The 20,526-nt window shown below is 36.8% G+C and overlaps 1 protein-coding gene and 1 long non-coding RNA gene across 6 annotated transcripts; both read left to right on the forward strand.

The window, feature by feature from the left end:
* Nucleotides 1-853: 853 nt before the first annotated feature.
* LOC142620850 (uncharacterized) lies at nucleotides 854-7,997 on the forward strand. 4 transcript variants are annotated; one of them, XM_075794152.1, is made up of 8 exons: nucleotides 854-930; nucleotides 1,081-1,247; nucleotides 1,391-1,830; nucleotides 2,036-2,686; nucleotides 2,760-2,956; nucleotides 3,966-4,071; nucleotides 5,005-5,090; nucleotides 7,618-7,997. In XM_075794152.1, exons 3-4 carry the CDS (start codon nucleotides 1,415-1,417, stop codon nucleotides 2,145-2,147), a joined length of 528 nt encoding a protein of 175 aa, XP_075650267.1. In that variant the 5' UTR covers nucleotides 854-930; nucleotides 1,081-1,247; nucleotides 1,391-1,414; the 3' UTR covers nucleotides 2,148-2,686; nucleotides 2,760-2,956; nucleotides 3,966-4,071; nucleotides 5,005-5,090; nucleotides 7,618-7,997. The 4 variants fall into 4 exon arrangements, with proteins under 4 accessions (XP_075650267.1, XP_075650265.1, XP_075650266.1 ...); XM_075794150.1 differs by having other exon boundaries at nucleotides 2,036-2,956; XM_075794151.1 differs by lacking the exon at nucleotides 854-930 and having other exon boundaries at nucleotides 998-1,247; nucleotides 2,036-2,956.
* Nucleotides 7,998-15,916: 7,919 nt separating this feature from the next.
* On the forward strand, nucleotides 15,917-19,101 carry LOC142620914 (uncharacterized). 2 transcript variants are annotated; one of them, XR_012841663.1, is made up of 4 exons: nucleotides 15,917-16,275; nucleotides 16,779-16,981; nucleotides 17,093-17,137; nucleotides 18,667-19,101. It is a non-coding gene; the product is annotated as an uncharacterized LOC142620914 (long non-coding RNA). The 2 variants fall into 2 exon arrangements; XR_012841662.1 differs by lacking the exon at nucleotides 15,917-16,275 and having other exon boundaries at nucleotides 16,403-16,981.
* The last annotated feature ends 1,425 nt before the right edge of the window (nucleotides 19,102-20,526 follow it).

The following is a 20,526-nucleotide window of genomic DNA, read 5'->3' on the forward strand; positions in this document are numbered from 1 at the left end:
GGCCGTGGTCAGCCTGCTCGGTCTACTACAGCAAGCCAAAGCACAAGTGCAGCTAGGGGCTGTGGTAGGTGTGCAACAACTGCTTGGGTTGTAAGTAGTCCTGAGATACCTGCACCCATCCCGCACGCATCTCTCCAGCCCGAGGTCCCTCCACCCATGGTAGATGCATCTCCTCAGCCAAGGTCCCTTCACCCACCCCGCCTTTGTAGCCCAGTTTTGATCTCAATATTCATTCTCAGTTGACCCCTCCTATGCGCCCCGAGACACCCTCAAACCCATCCACCAGCTCTAGTGCACCCACTTTGCCCATAGACCCACCCCGTACTGAACCCATGATAATGATCCCCACTCCTGGCCTCTACACAGAGCATCATTACCCACTTACCTCATCCTCATCTGACCCTCTAGGACCTCCTGTTGGGATTAACACTCTACAGCCAGATACTGATGTACCGGATGAGCATCCTTCATCAGCCCTCACCCCCATGAGGTAGACCCCAACGTGCTAGAAGAGCTCCCACTTGTGGGACAGGTGGACACAAAATAGGACACAAAGGCAGCTCTATGGTACGATACCATTAATTACGATGTATAGGCCTATTTTGCAGTTCACTTTTTCTTATCATTACACCAAATATTGAGTGTATGCATCTAATGTCTTTGCAACACGATGATGAGCCTAAGGATGATGCCCCGCAGCCTCCTCCACCGCCCAAATATTACATGAGGGTTAAAAAATGCAAAAAAGTGAACCTTGAAAAAGAGGTTTGTTACAGAGGTATTGCTAGAGATTTATATTTGATCTTAATTGTGATATATTTCTATATCCTGGATTCTCCACATGTTTTGTACTTAATTGTGACTTACAGCAGTATTACTTGTGCGGGTGATGGCTAGCTTCTTATAGATGGAAGTTATGGCTTTGAAATGGTGAGATATCTTTTTTTTGATAAGTGAATTTTTTATATTGCAAGGACTACATAGTGAGTCCTCCTCATGCTTTAGACAAATCAAATAAAGAACCACAAAACAAAGCAGCCACCAATGGGTTTCCTTCTGTATCTGTGTTCTTAAATGTAGGATGATTTCATTTCTGCCAAAACAGCATCTCAAGCATCGTTTCTGGACTGAAATATATGATGGAGCAAAATTGTTTTATTTATCTGGCCTAATTCATGGGAAGTAAGTAGCTCTTTAGAGCAATAGGCACTTTCATCCTTGACACTGTCTATGGTGACTTTGAAAAGGTTCATCCTTGACACTACTTTCATCATTAGAGTCTATTGTTTCTTAGAGCAATAGGCACTTTTTTTTTTTTTTTAATTTCAATTTTTTTTTTTCATTAGTTTTGGGAGAACAGGGTTCTCTCTAACATCTGACATGTTTGTAGCTGCCCTTAGGAGGACTGATATGAATGCTCAACCCTTATAACTGGAATAGATGTTGTGTGTTCACTCTGTTTCTTGGTCTGTTGCGGAATCTGAGAGAAGGATTTGATGATGGAAATGTCAACTCTGAGGACTGTAGCAAATTCATAAATTATGAAACTCTCAAAAATTGGAAAGATGAAGAGCTTATTCAGAGTATTCGTGATCGTTTTGTTATTGGTGACTGGGAAAATGCTAAAAGCAGAAATAAATACCCAGAGGCCAACGCTGAAGATGATGACGACGCTGTCTATGGTGACTTTGAAGATTTAGAAGCAGGTGAGAAGAATGAGAGGCATCGAACAGATGATACTGGCAATGGTGCAGTCCAAATGGAAGATGACCCAGCAGCTGAGGAGCGAAGGCTTAAGAAGCTTGCCCTCCGTGCAAAATTTGATGCACAATATCCTTTTGAACTGTTTTATTTTCAGTATACTTTTTTATGTGATCCTATTGCCACCCCATCTTTTTTTTCCCTCTCTTTTCTTGGTTGCTCATGTGCCATAGATGGGAACTTAGGTCAGCAATCAATTTTTTTCTGTCCTATCTGCTGTTTTATGTGCAGAAGCAATATGAAATTGATTTTTGTGACCTTAATTATGATCTACATTTAACGGATCTGAATCACCAGATGAGGAAGTTGATACAAAGGACAGAGACAAAAATGAAAGTGTTTATTTGGTCATTTCTGGACTAAAATTTGAGGTATTTTTAGTCTGAGTTTAAAAGGATGAAGGGGTTTCTGTTCTTTGAAATGTTAGTTGTGCTTTTAGTCTCTTTGCTATGTGGTTGTGCAATGAGTAAGGAGTGTACAAACGTTCCTACTCAACTGTCATCACATAGTCTTCGATATGAGCTCCTTTCATCCATTAATGAAACATGGAAGGAAGAGATGTTTTCACACTACCATTTGATACCGACCGATGATTCTGTGTGGTCTAATTTGCTACCAAGAAAGGTTTTGAGGAAAGAAGATGAATGCAGTTGGGCAATGATGTATCGGAAAATGAAAAATCAAGGTGGCTTTAAGTTTTCTGGAGATTTTCTTAAGGAAGTTTCGTTGCATGATGTGAGATTGGACTCAAATTCAATGCATGGAAGAGCACAGCAGACAAATTTGGAATACCTATTGCTGTTGGATGAGGATAGCTTGGTTTGGAGCTTTAGGAAGACAGCTGGATTGCCAACACCTGGGAATGCATATGGGGGCTGGGAGAAACCAGATTGTTGTTTTCTATCTCCTTGGTGAAAGTTCCCTGGTAACCATTGATGTTGTATCTCTTTAGCACTTTATCCATTTTGACAAGTGTTTTCTTCCTGCTGCTTCCGTAGGAATTGAATCATTCTCAAAGTTAAGAGATTCCATATGTTTTGAAGAGGAAGGAGAAGTTCCTAGTCTTTACATCATACAGTATATATCAAGCTCACTTGATTGGAAATCTGGACGAATTTTGCTCAATCAGGAAGTTGATGCTGTTAGTTCATGGGATCCTTACCTCCGAGTGACATTGACACCTACTTTGAAGGAGGTACTGTTATGGTTATGATTTTCTTATAAGCCAAATAGAAGTTAGTTTGCTCTTTGATTATTGTAATCAAGATGTCACTGCTGACTATATTTTCTTTGGACTTCACTTACTAAGACATGAATACTCAAAATTGCAAATTACCAAGAATAAACATGAGTCCTTTTTATATCACACTATATTTATGTTTTTTTTTTATGTTTTTTTTTTTTTTATGTAAATGCCCTCCATAGGTAAGGTTCGATTTGGTGGGAGTAAAACCTAGATCTAAAGACAGTTTTGGGAAACTTTATGCATACACACACAGACACCCAGCCACGTTTCCCAGCACTTATGCATCTGTGCCTTGGAGACAACCATTCAGCCTGACCAGTGACAATTGGTTTTGAGTATAGGATAAAGTATTACAAAGAGTCGCATAAAGTAGTCTTTTTTAAATAAATTTTTTCTTACTTATCAAAAAAAGAAAAAAAGAAAAAGAAAAGACAAACAAACAAACAAAGAGTACTAAATGTAATCATCACTTATATTGTATCAAAAGTGAACTTTCAACCATCTGATCTAAGAGCTTAGGTAAGAGCGTGTAGACTGAAAAAAACAGAATGTTTCAAAGTACTAAGTAGGATAGCTAGGATCCTATGTGCTGCACATGGTACTTAGGTATAAATTATTGCGAAAAAATCTTTCTATTTGCTAAGGATAATCAAGCTACAACTGAGAGGATTCAAGCTGAAGATTTTTCCTTTTTATGCTCTGATATATATTAGATCGAGAGGAACAGAAATGGTCATATTTTACTATGTCTGGTCTAACCTCTCTAACCCCAACTAGATGTAAGATGTTTTTTTTGGTTTTTTTTTTTTTTTGGGGGGGGGGGGGGTGTGGGGGGAAGAGGGGCTTGATAGATGTGAGATTAAATCTTTCTTTTTGTTTTCTCTAGTCTTATCTCCAGTCAAAAGGAATCATTACATCCAAGGCTATAACTGGCTTTTATACTGGATCTGATATGCAGGGAGCAGCCCAATCATCTAATTTGAACTTGCGGATACCTAGTTGGACACATACAGATGGAGCGAAAGCATCACTAAATGACCAGAGTTTAAACCTACCAGCTCTAGGTGCGAATTTCTCCTCTATTAGCTCTGTTTCAGTCACCACATTCCCTGGAATATGCTTATGCATGTAATATGGAATCACAGCATACAGCACAACATAATCTCACGCTTGATAGCCTAAAGCCAGGCTATATCAGTAATCTGACTATGATTAGCTTTACAGAAAATTGACAAGTGTGCCCATTTGCTTGAAGTATAACCACTCGCCAATTTGGTTACTCTATTAGTTGGGTGACAAGCTGTTTTAATGAGGTGTATTTTGTTAATATTTGTGGAAAACACAAAATAGCTAATGGTCATTGATAGACTGGAAAGTGATATGCCTAGCAGACTCAAAACAGAAGCTTTGAGTTAGGATTTGTTAGGGTGTGCATTCACATTCAATAATTAAGATGCTTTAAGGTGTCATTAAGTGCAATACATTAAGCCTTGACAATTTATATTGAGCTATTGAAGGATAGGGGTACACAATACATACATAGACACACATATATGATAGGTTAGTATACAGCACATGCACTCCTATGGGATTGAATCCCCCCCACCCCCTTCTCTTCCCCTCTTCTCTCTTCCCCCTAAAAAGAAAAATCTGGGGTGGCAGATAGTGGGGGAGGAGGCATTTGGTCCAAGGATCATTGGCATGCAATGACGAGTAAAATAAAGGTCTATGGAGTAAGAAGTCTCCTTTTCTCCTTGACATGTCTTAGGAAATTTCTTAGCTCCATAGGCTCATGAGAACTTTAGGAGTAAGTATAAGAACTAATGTCAGGTTGTGTTAGAAGAGCTAAGGTCATATATTATGTGGCCTCTTTAAATTTGACTTATTTCCTGCTGTATCCTAAAGTATGTGCTCTAATTTATGATATGCTAGGCTAGAATTGGCTTGGAATATCTGGATTTTGACAGCTATTTTCTTCTGTTTTATTTGTTTCGTAGATGGAAGCCAGGAGAATATCAAGGAGGAGGCCCCTGAAAACAATCCAGCATACACTAATGTCTATGTTGGCAACCTTTCCCATGAGGTAATAAGAAATGCATGGATTTTTCTTAATTCTTGCACATAGCACATTAATGCAGGAAAATCTTGTTGTCTTTGTACACTGGAAATAGTTTGAAATTTGAGAAATTTCTAATTATTTTAGTAAGATTAGGTTAAGTACCAGGGTTAAAAGGGAATAGAATGGGGTGGGGCCAATTTCTCTTTTCCCATTCCTGTGCCACCCATGTGAGACCCCTTCCAATACTGTTCTGTACTTGTGTCTGGGTGAACTTTCTTCCCTGTCTCTGCTCCACCTAAAATTTAACAGCTCCATCCCCATTTACCCCCAACCCATTTTCTCTAAATTTTCTCAGCGAATAACTTTTTTTTTTTTTTCTTTTGTTGATAAATAACAGAATTGTATTAATAAAAAATGCAGATACACCAGAGCTGTACATGGGTAGCAGTACATCAAACTCTTAAATTATGAAGATCGAGCATTTTAAAAAAAAATTAGAACATGGAAAAAGATTAAAAACTGAACTCCAATTCAGCAAGGTGTGGATAAGGAGAGATTTAAAAACATCTTGAGTTCTGGAATAGACCATTCCTTCCCCTCAAAACATCTTGAGTTCCGTTCTCGCCAAATACACACCATAAGACACAATGTGGTACAGCCCTCCACAAATCAATGCTTCGATGTCTACTGAAGGAACCTTGCCTGCTCAAAAATAAATCAATAATGCTTTATGGCATAACCCATAGAAGACCAAAAAGAGCCCATACCTAAACCATAAATTAGAAGCAATAGAACAATGAAGAAGAAGATAATTCACCAATTCTCCACTCTTTTTACACATATAGCACCAATCTACAACGGCGACACTCTTATACCATAAGTTGTCAAGAGTCAAAATCTTACCTAAGGCGGTAGTCCATGAAAAGAAAGCAACCATAGGAGGGATCTTTGAATGCCACACAAGTTTCCAATGGAAAAGAGGGATCTTACTCCTTACCAGTTTCCAACAAATTTTTTCCTGTTCCTCACCATTAAGAGGCATAGAATATCCAAAGAAGTGTATAAATGTTCCAATTCCCAATCTTGGACATCCCTAGAAAATTGAAGATCCCAGTGAAGCCTTTGGTTAGGAAAGTGCATAACATCCTCAATAGAAGACCCCTTATTACAACTAATGTTATAGGGTTCCGGAAAAGCCTCCGAGAGAGTACAACCTACACACCACACATGATGCCAAAATTTAATTCTATTACCAACACCAACCTCAAACTGATTCAGATCTCAGCAAATAACTGATTCTATCTCTGCATTTTTGCATACAAAGTCCAAGCAGTGTGTTTGGCATGAGGAGAAAGTAAAAAGATTATTTATTAAAAGGAAGTCTAAAAATTTAAAAGAGAAGAAAAATTAGAAAGGTTTCCAGGGAAGTATGGATCAAGAGATCATAAACTTATTAAAAAAAGGGATCAAGAGATCATAAGGTGTATGACACTGAAACTCTGTTACTTCAGAATTAAGAAATCCTTTGTTATCAAATTTCTCATTGATATTGCAATCTAATCTTTTAGCTAAATATCCTAAGAAAGAAAGCAAGCAAGAGAAAAAGAACCCTAGAATATGAGAGGAATGGTGCAGTAGGGTACATCTTCAAAGGAATTAATAAGATATCTACGTAAATTGATTTTTTTTTTTAAATTACTTAACTATGCTAGGGAATTGCTGCATTTTTAGAAATTACTTAACTATGATAGGGAATTGCTGCATTTTTTAGAAATTACTTAACTATGCTAGAGAATTCTGTAATTGAGGCAGGGAGGTCTTAAACCCATACCTGCCCCGAATTCATGCTGCATTTTTCCATCTTCCCCAACCACCACCTGGCCTATGTTCCAGTTTTCTCCATCCCTACCCCATTGTTAGAGGGGCCATGCAAAAGCCCTTTCCTAGTTAGTGTACCTATCATAGTATTCCAAACAAGAACCTCATATCTGACATGGAGAAACTTGAACTCAAGAACCTCATATTTCATTTCATATATGTATTATACATGATAGCAGCATGATGATCTGTAGACTTAGATGCTTACCTATGGCAGTCCAAAATGTGATGTTTTTTTTTTCTTCTTTGGTTACTATGTTGAAGGATGTGAATTTGGTTGTTGCCTGTTGATCTCTAAAATTCACTTGTCTATGTTGATTTTCTCAAGTCATATGTGAAAGTATTTTTAAAATATTATTTTTAAAAATAAAGTTTGGTTGATAAGATTTCTCACTTTTAATAAGATTTCTCATTTCTTAATAAGATTTCTCACTTATAAAAAACAAATGATACTCTAGTTTGGTGGGTGGAGTTGTGTATCTGTGGTTTACTCCCTAGGGGTGAGTCCAAAGGGCCCTGCCTTGGTGAGGTTCCACGTCATCAATTAAAAAAAAATTTGTTATTCTACTTTTGCATAGTTTTGAAAGAGCCACTTGGCTCGTCGGTTATTGATATTAGATTGACTCATGAACATAAAACTTAAGAAAATGGCTAACATTTCCTTCGTAACCAGGGGCTTATTAAAAGGGAAACAAGATTCGCAGTTGGTTCTCTCACCGATCTTCTCTGTTGGTTCTATCATAAGGCAATGGGGCATGCAATTTTCCTTTTAAAGTCACTCATCACCAAAGATGCCTTCGGCCACCAGCCCTAATGATATGTAACCCTTCATTTTTGGATAGGTGATGTGGCATGATGCTGCTGGTGTCTTGAATTGAAGGATCCTTCGGCTTTGGGTTCTTAATATTTTGGGTTGGCCTAGAAAACATTCACACTGAATACAAAATTTGTTGTGAAGATGATTAGAGACCATTTTATATTTGAGAATGGTTCATGTACCATTTCTTGTTGGATATATTTCTAATTCAATCTAAATGGGTTTAAGTTAATTGAGAGCTGCTTGTTGTCATCATAGTCTCTTCTCTGGACCAATTACAGGTCTGTGGAAATTGATATATTTGCACCTCATTGAGGGTGGCGTTTTTGATTCATATATTCCTGCTCATTGGTCAATTCTCAGATTTCAGATTTTAATACTTATATTTTAGTAAAGGGGATAAGCGAGCAAATTCTTATTTCTTGTGATTCCTTTTTAGTGAATGGAAGATTATTTTTAATCCCTTTGATAAACCAAAGAAGAAGAAAGGGGGAAAAAAACCATCGAGAGAATCTAGTTGAATTTGTTTTAGACGTGAAGGGTCTACTGAGTTTGTGAAAAATTCATGGTAAATTTTAATTGATACCATCATTAGAAGAAAAGTAATAATATGGATACTTATTATTAACATCTCTTTTTAAGAATAGGATGGTTCAAAATTTTGTGAAAATGAAAGGGGAAAGTATGAAAAAGAAATCCTTAATGAGTAAGTTGTGAACCTTGTGGTTATTGAAGGCATCAATTGTTTAGTATGCTTGGTATTTATTGGTGTTTTGAATGATAAAAATATAAAAAAGATAAAGATAAAGAAATGTTCAATGCTGATCAGTTGATATACAATTCAATACATGTGAACATGACTTTGCAACTATGTGGCATTTTACTGTCCAGGTCAAACTCTCAGTATTAAACAGAGCCATATTTAAAACTATTGCGACTTTGGAGTCGTAAAAATTCTCAGATGTAGCAAGTACTGTGTATTCATGGTGGCAATACCAACTGTGTCATGTTTTTATTGAAGCAATTAAGACTTTCTTTGCTGGGAGTGATCCAAGGAGAAGAGCTGACAGGAGTTAGAGAGAAATAATTGACTTTATCCATATGCTGATATGCATACCATTTGAGTTTAACTTGTTGAATTAGATGTGTATATTATGTGAGTTTAGACCATAATTTTCATCAAGTACTTATAATTCTTGCAAACACTAATACAAGTACACCTTTTCATTCTATACCAACAACAAACAGCAGGGAAAAAATGAGCAAGTGATTTCATATAAACGTAGCCAAAAGTAATGAACAATTCATCTTTAGATTTGCAAAAGGTACACGTACATTATCATCATTTGCCAAACATTAACAACAACATTTTGTATTGCACAAAACGTGTAGACATTAACAACAACGTCGAATGTTCGTAGGTAGAAATTTTTGGAAATCATCATTGTTTGAATCTGAGAAGTCTGAAATATTACTTTCATCATCTAACGCAGTAATTTCATTAATAGACTTCATGGCTCGCTCTTGCGCTTTCTCCTTTAGATGCTTCCTAGCTTTTTGGATTGCATGAAAACGGTTTAGCTGCCTTTGCATTTGATTGTTCTCTTGTTCAAGGCAACCAAGTATGTTGGCCGGTTCATCTCTAGGTAACTCGGCTGAGCGTGCCTTAGGAACTCGTAACCCGTGCCATCGACAATACACCTCCAACTCACACCTCTTCTCGTATAGGGTTGACCATGGTGGTTCTGCTATAGTGAACTCCATTGTGGTGGTATCTATACTTAGTTTTGTAGGTTTGCCGACCATCATGTGCCCAATGCTTCCAAGACTCTCGTACGTGTATATTGACATATTAATGAAATCTCTCTTCTTTCCAACCCATTTCCCTCCATAGTGGTCTATGTATGTTTGTAGTTGTTGATCTGTTGGAAGTTGTGATAATTCATTTGTTGAAGTAGATTGAAACTTGTTTCTATGTGTACGAGATGATGTTGAGGCATTGCGACTCATAGCTTAGTCAACCTATGAAGTTAGTGGTGTAGGAATAAGATCATTATTGTGGTGCATTTATAACCTCATTCCACTGTGTATTCAATAATAAAATTTAACATATTCAGGCTTGTCATGTCAATACAGGCTGGAAAACCACGATACGAATTTTTTGTTCAAATGTTCCCAATGTCACAGTGAGATTCTCTTGTTCTGGGCAGTAGTTGCAGTGTACTACCATGATTATTTAGCTGAACAGTATTCATGTGAAGAGTATTCAGCATGCTTGTGTTTCATCTGACATGAACTTGACAAGATAATACCGAGTTGTGTTAAATGCATCATAAACTTTTCAGGGGTCTTCTGCATCCTTGAAAACAGTGCATTGCAAAAGGATGCATATTTGTGTATTAACGTAAGTGTGAATGATATGACTGGATAGGGTTCAACAATGCCGAGCTATTGAGCAGCACATGTAGCACTGCAAACATCAATGTAGCAATGGTGGACAACTGACCCCCAAAATTGATGCATAAACTTTTCACGGATGCTCTGCATCCTTGAAAACGGTGCATTTCTATACTATGCATATCTATGTATTCACGTGAGTGCAGATGGGTTGCATATCTGTGTATTCAAAGGGTTGTCCCGTATGACATTCAACTTATAAAATCTATTTCGTTTTACAAAATTTATCAAAAATATTTGTAGCTCAATTTACTACCTTCTTTTCTATGCAACCCATATTTGTATAGATTTTTATTTTTATTTTCGAAACATATTGGCAAAACCACATGCACTAAAAGGCTCATATGTTTAAAAAAAAAAAAAAGGAAGAAGTGACATTTAAAAAAAAAATGTGAAAGGAACTCAAGCCTTTGAAACTCGAGTATATTTTTAATAAATTTAGATTTAGAATAAGGGCTCTCAACCTAAACCTGTTGTTTCCCATTATATATGTAAGTGCGCAAAGATGGATGGAAATTGACCAAAATGGACCAAATTAGACCAACTAGACCCGAATGACTGAATAAGACCAAAGTCGACCAAATAGGACCAAAGTAGGTTTCAGGGATCGAATTGGGACCAAATTAAACTAAATGGACCAAAAGGACCACAGTGGACTAAATTAGACGTATTGGACCAAAGGAAACATGCTGAGTAAAAATCGAGTTTTTGATACTCGAGTTTCACTGGGAAATTTTTTTTTCCCCCAGAAGAGCATGCTCTGTTTCAGGCAGAGAGGCATGCTCTATTGCAGCGTTTATTTCCCAGTGGAACTCGAGTCTCTAAAACTCGAGTTTCACTGAGAAATTTTTCATCAGTAAAACTCGAGTCTCTAAAACTCGAATTTCATTGGGAATTTTTTTTATTTCCTAGTAGAACTCGAGTCTCTAAAACTCGATTTTCACTGGGCAAATTTTTTTTCCCCCAACAGAAGCATGCTTTGTTTTAGGCAGAGAGGCATGCTCTATTGCAGCATTTATTTTCCAGTGGAACTCGAGTCTCTAAAACTCGATTTTTGCTGGGAAATTTTTTCCCCCCAACAGAAGCATGCTTTGTTTCAAGCAGAGAGACATGCTCTATTGCAGCGTTTATTTCCTAGTGGAACTCGAGTCTCTAAAACTCGAGTTTCATTGGGAAATTTTTTTCAGTGGAACTCGAGTCTCTAAAACTCAAGTTTCACTGGGAATTTTTTTTCCCCCATTAGAAGCATGCTCTGTTTCAGGTAGAGAGCAATGCTCTATTCCCCCTCCCCTTCCCCCCTTTCCCCCAAACATGCAGCAAAACAAAAACTGAAATGTGTGCACACACCTGCTGAGAAACATAGATAAAGAAGTTAAGAATGTAATCCACAAATACTCATTGAGAGATAGACAAGTTGAGAATGTAAATGCACTTAAATTACATCAAAAGGTGTTCTCATTAGGCACCAAACTATAGAAATTGTTACGCTCTTTGCATAACCATAGTTTTACAATGTAAATGCACTCAAATCACAACAAAAGTCATTCTCAATATATCAACATTCTAAACATGTCTAACCATGTTTAATTTGCAGTTCTAACCATACTACTCAAATCACAATTTTCATAGAGGTACATTGGATAGAGAATTACAAGTACATTCAACAAAAACCAAAAAGTTCACATAGAGCCAATACAACGTAGTCACTTTTCCTAAGATCGACGGTCCGCATGACAAAAACGTCGTCCATGGAAGCATGCTTGAAAAATGTAGAGTAATTGTGTTAGGAGACAAGATAGTAAACATTAGGTAAACATTTAATGAACAACAATTATTTAACCGATGCATAACTTTTTGCCATCTACCTACCTAGTGTGGAACATCGCCGCTTGTGGAAGCGCCACGGGATTGCGGACATTTTTTGCGGTTATGCCTGGAAACATGACACAGTCCACATGTCTGCTTGAGTTGACTCTCTATCAAATCTGCGTCCTTCCTCTGCCATCCCAGTTCTCGATCCTTATTCCTCACTCCATCCATCTCATTCCTTATTCTTGACTTCACTGGTCGACCTTTGGCCCGCAACAATGCCGGATTAGGCAACCACTTTGGCCCCATGGGATCCCTCCACAATGACTGTGACTTAGGAACCACAAATGCATGCTCATAAGTGTTAAGAGCATGGTTCAAACCATAACATGGGTGAATATATGTGGTCAAATCAATATGTAAATAGTCACATACTCTAGTTGCATGTGAACACGGGATCCCTATGTTTTGCCATTCCCACAACTACATGTTTTTTCTCGTAACCGAACTTCATAACTGTGGTTTCCCCCTCCTACGCTACATGTGTTGAGTTGGGTAACTACTTGAAATATCAGCTCTTCATTGCTAAATGGCTTGAGATAGTGTTTCTCAGATTTATGCTTATTTCCATCCCACGTGGATAAGGCATATTCACTCCATTTCTTACCCTCTGACAACTCATAATGGTATTCTTTGTGCCGATCGTGGAAATATTGAACAAGTTTGTTCCAAGTGAACTCAACCAACACGGCAATAGGAAGGCCTCATGCACCTTTCAGTACACCATTGAAACACTCTGATATATTGGTTGTCATTGCCCCAAAACGTCTCCCACCATCGTATGACTGGGTCCACATATCCACAGACTCGCTCATTAGGTATGTGTATGGAAGATAATCTTGATTCTTTTCCTTACTATCCCTCCCCGTCACCTTCTTCTTCTTCCTAATGGCCTCAATTTCCACCTGTTTAATGGACTCCATTATGGTAGCAAATTTAACTACCTGACTAGCATATCCCGCTTTCAACGCCATTGACTTTAGAGTCGAGTTCTGAAAATGGGTGTTGAAATTGCTAGCAACATGTCGAAGGCAATATCTATGAAATACTCATATTTTTCCATCATCCCTTCTAGGCCAGTTTGCAATGGCGTTTTTGATACCGAGATGTCGGTCAGAAATTATGCAAATACCTTCGTCAGGTATCAGGTGGCCAATCGTCTCTCTGAGGCACCGTAAAAACCACCTCTAATTGGACCCTGACTCACAATCCACAACAGCAAAGGTGAGAGGGAATACCTTGTTGTTAGCATCAGTTGCCATTGCAACCAACAACTTTCCCTGATATTTACCATATAGATGGGTCCCATCAATACTGATAACCGGCTTGTAGTATTTGAATCCTGATATGCATGGACCGAAAGACCAAAACACATAATGCAACAATACGGTGTGATCTTCATCGGTGGGTGTGACACGATAGCAAAACTGGGTAGTCAGGTCCTGATCAATATATTCCATTAACAACTTTTGCAGCCTTTGGTAAGACTCTTCCCAATCTCCAAACATAAACACAATCGCCTTTTGTTTCGCATCTCATACCTTGTAGTAAGAAGGCTTATAGCCATTATATTTCGACGCTATCAGAGATCTGAGATGCTTAATTTGAGTAGTGTGATCCTCACATAACTTGTTATGGATTTCTGCTGCAATAAAATTACAACTCATCATTCTACCATCATTTCGTACCCCAGTCGGTATACACGTGTGAGGACCCACGTACACGGTGACCATCCATAGTCCGTGGAGATTGGGCTTCATCATTGCGTAGACATACCACTTGCATGACTCATGCACGCATTTCGCATAAAGATTTTTTGTCGTAGACCTAGTGATCTTAAAATGTTTGTTTTTCTTGAGGGCACAAATTGTTAATACGCGCTTCACCTCCACTTTATTGGCAAAAGTCAACCATTTGCACAAAATTTATCCCCTCTCTCCAAGTAGACACAAATGACATCTCAATATGTGAAGGATCAATCATATTTTCCCAAGTATTTGCAAAGAATGACAACGCAGGAGGTGCGTAGTCAGGGATTGTGTTCATAATGTTTTGGACACTAATAACATTGGTTGCATCAGGTTTACTACCGTCCAATGTCTCATTGTCATCAATGTCCTTCTCAAAGTCCTCAAAGTCCCGAAAAGTCCCTTCTGTCAATCATGTCTTCATACTCATCTTTATCGGCAAAATCTTCACCGTTAATGGCAAGATTCTCATCAACATAGTCGTCATCATCATTGTTAACGACAGTAGTCTCATCAACATAGTCGTCGTCGTCATCATCATCATCATCATCATCACCATCGGCATGAACATCATCATCCTTTACATGTGTAGAATACTCATATTGAGTATCTAGAATCGTAACCTATAAGCTTGTGGTTGTTTGTTGGATATCCTCTTGCCATACTGCAAGCGGCTCCAACTGTATGTACAACTCAATGTTAGTTACTTCAGCTATACTCTCCAACTTGTCAAACATGATCTTTACATGTTTGTCTATTTCTATCACCATATACTTGTAATTAATCCGGTGCTTCAGGATTTCATTTGGCATACGAAAAGTAATTTGTTTGTTGTGCACATCAGGATTCTCACACAACTCTTCCATGACAAATATCTTCAATTCGTCAAGGGTTTTCAACCTACGATCAATTTGGGTATAATAGGTCTTTATACCTGACCTCTCAAATGGCAATCCCTTGTTCGCATTGACATTCTTAAGCAGACCACCGTGGTATATGATTATAACAATTTCAGGCATTGTAAACCTGTTCAAGTCAAGTACTATGTTAGTTAAATCACATAGTCGTAAAGTGGGGGAAAAAAGTAATGCGATCTTAAGGCTGAACATATTCAAGCCAGATTATAGAGTGCCCCATTGCCCATTAATTTCTAAAGGCCAAGACGTAAACTTTCTAATCCTAGTGGATGGAGAGATGGAATTATCTATTATTCTATTGTGTGGTGACCTATAATGCCTAAAAGGGTTCTGAAAGAACTAGGTGGGTAGAAGAACATGATTACATACCCATTCATTACATTCATTCACTACCTATTTCATACCCAAACTAATGATAAATAAAGTCAAAAAAACTTGTAAGATCATGATAAAAATAAAAACCTAGAAATGATGAATAAAATTTTGATAACAAAAACTATGCAAATAAATGCTCAAAAAATTAACATTAACAAAACAAAGTTCTATAATTCACAATATTGGTAAGTTAACTAAGTTATGTTAACTATCTACAAAATAAATGGTCAAACTCTTTAACCCACACCCATAGACAACATACCCAACTACAATGACAATCAAATTATGCAAACCCTTACCTGAGATATGAATTTGCTAAGAGGGAAGAGCAGTGAGAGTGGACAATGTAGTTTTGTGAGAGTGAGAGGCAATGTGGTGTGAGAGTTATGGGTGAGTGAGAGTTAGCGAGGGTGAGAGTTAATAAGGATGTTCTGTTTTTGGGTTTCTCTGTGAGAGTTAATACGGGCTGAGTGTTGAGTTTTTATAATTTTGTCCAGTGGAACTCGAGTCTTATAGACTCAAGTTCCATGTGTTTGATACGATCTTTTTGCCTATAAAAATCGAGTCTTAAAGACTCGATTTTTATTGCGAGCAAAATGAGTTTTTAAGACTCGAGATCTAGGTGGCATTTTTATCCACTTCAGCGTGCACAAAGCGAGTCTTTAAGACTCGAGTTTTAACGTGGATCTCAAGTTTCAAAAACTCGAGATGTTAGTTTCTTTTATTCTTTCGTTTCAAAAACTCGAGATGTTAGTTTATTTTATTCTTTCGCACGTTGCATAACTCACTGCATAGATGCACCGCACCGCTAATCTGCACATTCCCCTAAAAACAGATCATAAAGAAAGGGGATTTGGTTCCATTTTGGCATTTTCGGCTAACATACTATAGGGAAGTGCTCTCTCTCTCGAATTTTTTTTCTTCTTTCTTTTCGTCCCAAACCACCGATCTGTACTGTGATTTCAACTCCTTCACAACCCATACCGATCTCTCTCTACTAATCCAGATCAACAAAAAATTTGGAACCCAAGAACAATTGCCGCCGATCTGCATGAGAGAAGATCCAAAAAAAAAATGGAGCTCAAAGCCTCAAACGCTGTTTGTGATCTCTGTTGGTTGGTGGATATGCGAGATATAGACAGTTGCAGGTTTGAAACTCTGTTTTATTACTTATTTTTGGTTTCTGGTACTACAAAATCATGGTTGCTGTGAAAATTGGGGACAAATGGAAGGAAATTGAGGATTTTTTGTGATCGCTTACAGAATCAAAAATTTGGAGCTCAATTCTCCCAAAATTATGAGATTTGAGTTTTTATACGTATGTTAGTGTGAAAGTTTGGTTTTTTACTCAGATGGGTCAGAATATTTAGTGTTATATTTAGATTATATGAATGAAAGTTTGGATATTTACCAAGGTTGAATTTGTGTTGTGTTTGCTATTTGTAGGTGTTCTTCTTTGCAATTATCTCTGCGCGTGAGATTGAAAGTTTGGATTTTTTTTTACTCAGATTAAATAATTTTTGTATGTTAATATTTGCTATTAGGTGTTCTTTTTTCATATCATGTATGTAATTATGTATGTATGTATATGAATGAAAGTTTGGGGTTATTTTTATTTTTTACTAATATCCTATGAATTTTATGTATGCAGGCGTTCTTTCTGTGGAGTAGGATTGGTTTTATACAGATGAATCACTGTAATCTGTAATCTTCAGTAGAATGCCTTTTTGGTTGTTGGAGGTAAAGAGATTAAAGGCTCTATCTCTGATCTGAAGGGGCCCTGTGGTTTACCCCAAGCCTCGGTCAGTTGTGGTTTTGGCTAACAATCCACTAAGGTCCTTGAGAAGGCACAAGGTAAAAAAAAAAAATTGTGACCTATTCTTTATATTTTCATGGTTCTGTTGAATGTTATAGGCTTTTGAGGATTTTGGATTTATAGGTTTTTGTTTTTGTTCACACTGACAGTCATCAAGCAGAGGTTTGTGATTCCAAGGCTACAGTAAAGCAAGGGTGAGTTGTATTTTTCGTGTTTGCTTTGATTTCAAGTTTAAATGCTTAAAACTTTTAATATATGAAGAAGGGGCTTGGTTTTTATTGTGTATAACTAATTGTTTAGATTTTATTTGATATGAGTAGGTATGACTTTGTGTAATTGAACAATCATCTTGACTCAACCAATGGATGAATCATTGTCTCTTTGGTTTATTTGAGAAATTGTTTTGTGAAACAAATTTATGAAATTATTTTGAGGTTTTTTTGGTTTGAAATATTTTTTAGTGTTCAATGATTTGAATGGATGTGATGCTTTAATTTTTAGTTTGTTTTGGAAAATGGGTTGTCGTAAGGTGTTCCTCTTCACTTTTATATATATTAAATATATGTTATGTGGTAATTGATTAAGAACAAGGTATTGAGCAATTTCTTCAAATTTTTTAAATATAAATAAAACCTTAGGAGCAGTGTGTGTTGTCTTTAATTTGTTAATTTATTAATTTATTTTGATGTCTAAGTGAGTGTAGTACATTTGAATAGTTATTTGAGATTATGTTTGCAGTTTACACAAATGCAGTGGTGAATTTGTAATTGAACAGTTATGTATAGTGATTTTGTTGTGAGAGGTGTTAGTTAGATACTTAATATCTTTGTGATAATTTGGGGTTTTTAAATGAGTAATTGGATTGAAAAGGCTTATCATTGAGATAATATGATAATGTTACAAGCATTTTAACCTGATAGTTGTCAATTACATCATAGAAAATTTAATTTGTATTAATTATGCTATAGAAAAATAGTTTTTTTCATTTTTATTTTTTATATATATTTGAATTTATTAGATCCTTCAAATTTTGTTGTTTTTATTCTTCTTTTTCTAAAAAATTGTGTGTACTTGATTAATCAACAATAATATGCCTTTGTCATGATTTACTAAATTGTGAGAACAATATGATTTTTTTTCTTTTCTTTTTAAGGATTGTTCTTGAGAAGTTAGATGTTTTAAGAAATTGAAGACCAACATTACCAAAGAGCTCAACGCCAGGCACAAAAGGGTTCTAATTTTTCTTTGATTTTTTTTTTCCTTGTATTTAAAACTCAACAGACCCCCATATTCAATGAGACCTAAATTTGCCACACTTCTTTTGCTAAAACTTTGGATAATACCCATATTATGATTGATCAGAAACCTCTACCCTTAATTGTGGCCAAGCAATATGATCATTGTTTGATAGTTTATCTTTATAGCTTTGTTTGTAGTTGTATATTCTTGTTGTTTATACTTTTTACTCTCCATTGTCTCAAATATTTTTTTTGTTATATGAGTGAGCGGTTTTCTGTGAGGCCCACTAAAGGATATGTCACTTTTGAAGGTAAAATAGCACTATCCTTACAATTTTTAGGTTGTTCACTAAAGGATGTGTTATTTCTTATTTTATCAACTTTTGAATGCGTGTCAAGTGTTTGCTTGACTTTTGAATTAATCATACATGCTATTACTCTTAACCTTTTAAGTTTTAACTCTTTAATTCTTTCCTCCTTTCCAGGCTGTTTCTTTGGTTAAACCAATCTAGGAGCCTGAACAGGTAGCAAAGAGGTTGATGTAAGAAGCATATCAAAAAGTTTGTGTAGGATCAAGGAGATTCCTCTCACAGTAGATGTGGAAGCACCCTTCCTTGGCTTGATACTAAGGTTTGGTTTTCTACAAGAGTGGAAGATGAAGAGCAATAAAATCAAGTGGTTCACAATGATAGAAAATCTTAGTGTTGTGCTAGATATAAACAAACTCATTAGAATTTGAATGTGTATTACATACTATCACCTTGTAGCATAGAGCTGCATCTGAAAGCTTAGTTTCTATATTGATTGAATTTAGCTAGAAAACATTCCTTGTTTGAATTTAGCTAGAAAACATGCCTTGTTTGAATTTGTAAAGAACCATTGGCTATGATTACAAGGTAGACATAGTGCTTGGTACATTGGTAGCGGATGTGTCTAACTATATTTGGTACTGATACTTTGTCAAAGTATTTTAAATTTCATCAAGGATTAGCTAGAATCCTGTTATCTTCTTTTATGGAGTCTTTGGTTTTACAACAAATATTATTGTGGGATTCTAAGGACTAGTTTTTACTACATATATTGCTAATACAAATGGATCAAAATGCTAAATTGGATTGGTTAGAGCAACCACATCAGCTCTTTTAAAAATTTCCTCTATTTTACACAAAAAATCTACTTTTTCTATTTTACACTATCACTTTTACAAAATCTTCACATCAGTTCCTCTATTTTACCCATCTTTTAATTAAATAATCAATACTCTCACAATTTTTTATTATTTTTCCTAACTAACAAAACGCGCGCTCTCTCTCTTCTCTCATTTCTGATTTTTTTTCTCTCTTTTCTTTCTCATTTTTGATTTTTTTCTCTCTCTCTTCTTTCTCATTTCTCATTCTTTTCTCTCTCGCTCTCTCTTTCTCATTTCAGACTTTTTTTTTTCTCTCTCTTTACTCGTTTCAGATCATCTCTCTCTCTCTCTCTCTACCATCCCGTTTCAGATCATCTCTCTCTCTCTCTACCATCCCGTTTCAGATCATCTCTCTCTCTCTCTACCCGTTTCAGAATCTCTCTCTCTCTCTCGATTAACACTTCAATCCACTCGGATTCGAGCTCCGATCTGCTCGGATCCGAGCTCCGATCCATGATTCACCAGCTCCGAGCTCGGATCCGTCCGATCCACGAGCTCCGATCCGCTCCAATCCACTAGCTTCGATCTGCGCCGATCCACCGGCTCCGATCCGCTCCGATCCACCAGTTCCGATCCGAGCTCCGATCCACCAGCTCCGATCCGAGCTTCGAGTTCTGATCCACGATCCACCAGCTCGGAGCTGCGATCCACAAGGTCCGATCCACAGCCACGAGCTCCGATCTACTATCTGTGTGTATCTTTTTTTTTTTTTTTGAGAAGTGTATCGCTGTGATGATTTCTGTGTGTTTGTTTGTGTGTGTGTTTGTGTGCATCTGAGGAAAACGAAGATGAACAATTAACTGGGTTGTTGAGCACGGATAGGAGAGAGAAAAAAAGGAGCCAATGGAAATTAATAAAAAAAGGGATAAACGAGCTACAGTAACCGTGTTATTATACACGGTTACTGTAGCTCGGGGATGAGTTTGCACAATTTTGCATGTTTTTACACCCACTGATGTGTGCATTTTTTGGCTCAAAATGTGTAAAATTGGTAGTTTTTTGTGTTTTAGATGATTTTAACTGGACTGATGTGGATGCTCTTAGTTGCCCATTACACTTTTAAATTTTTACACTAATATAGACAATGGGATGGAAATTGAAAATTTAACATCAAAATGAGGTATTAAGTTTCAATTTTAAAGTTCAGGATATATTT

Source organism: Castanea sativa, chromosome 12 (genome assembly GCF_040712315.1).
Source record: "Castanea sativa cultivar Marrone di Chiusa Pesio chromosome 12, ASM4071231v1".
NCBI lineage: Eukaryota > Viridiplantae > Streptophyta > Magnoliopsida > Fagales > Fagaceae > Castanea > Castanea sativa.

What these genes read in the sequence shown, in the direction of transcription:
- LOC142620850 (XM_075794150.1), top strand. Translation starts at nt 1,415, where the DNA reads ATGCTCAACCCTTATAACTGGAATAGATGTTGTGTGTTCACTCTGTTT. An exon ending in CGTGCAAAATTTGATGCACA is followed by an intron (nt 1,831 to 2,035) that starts ATATCCTTTTGA and finishes ATTATGATCTAC; the next exon opens with ATTTAACGGATCTGAATCAC.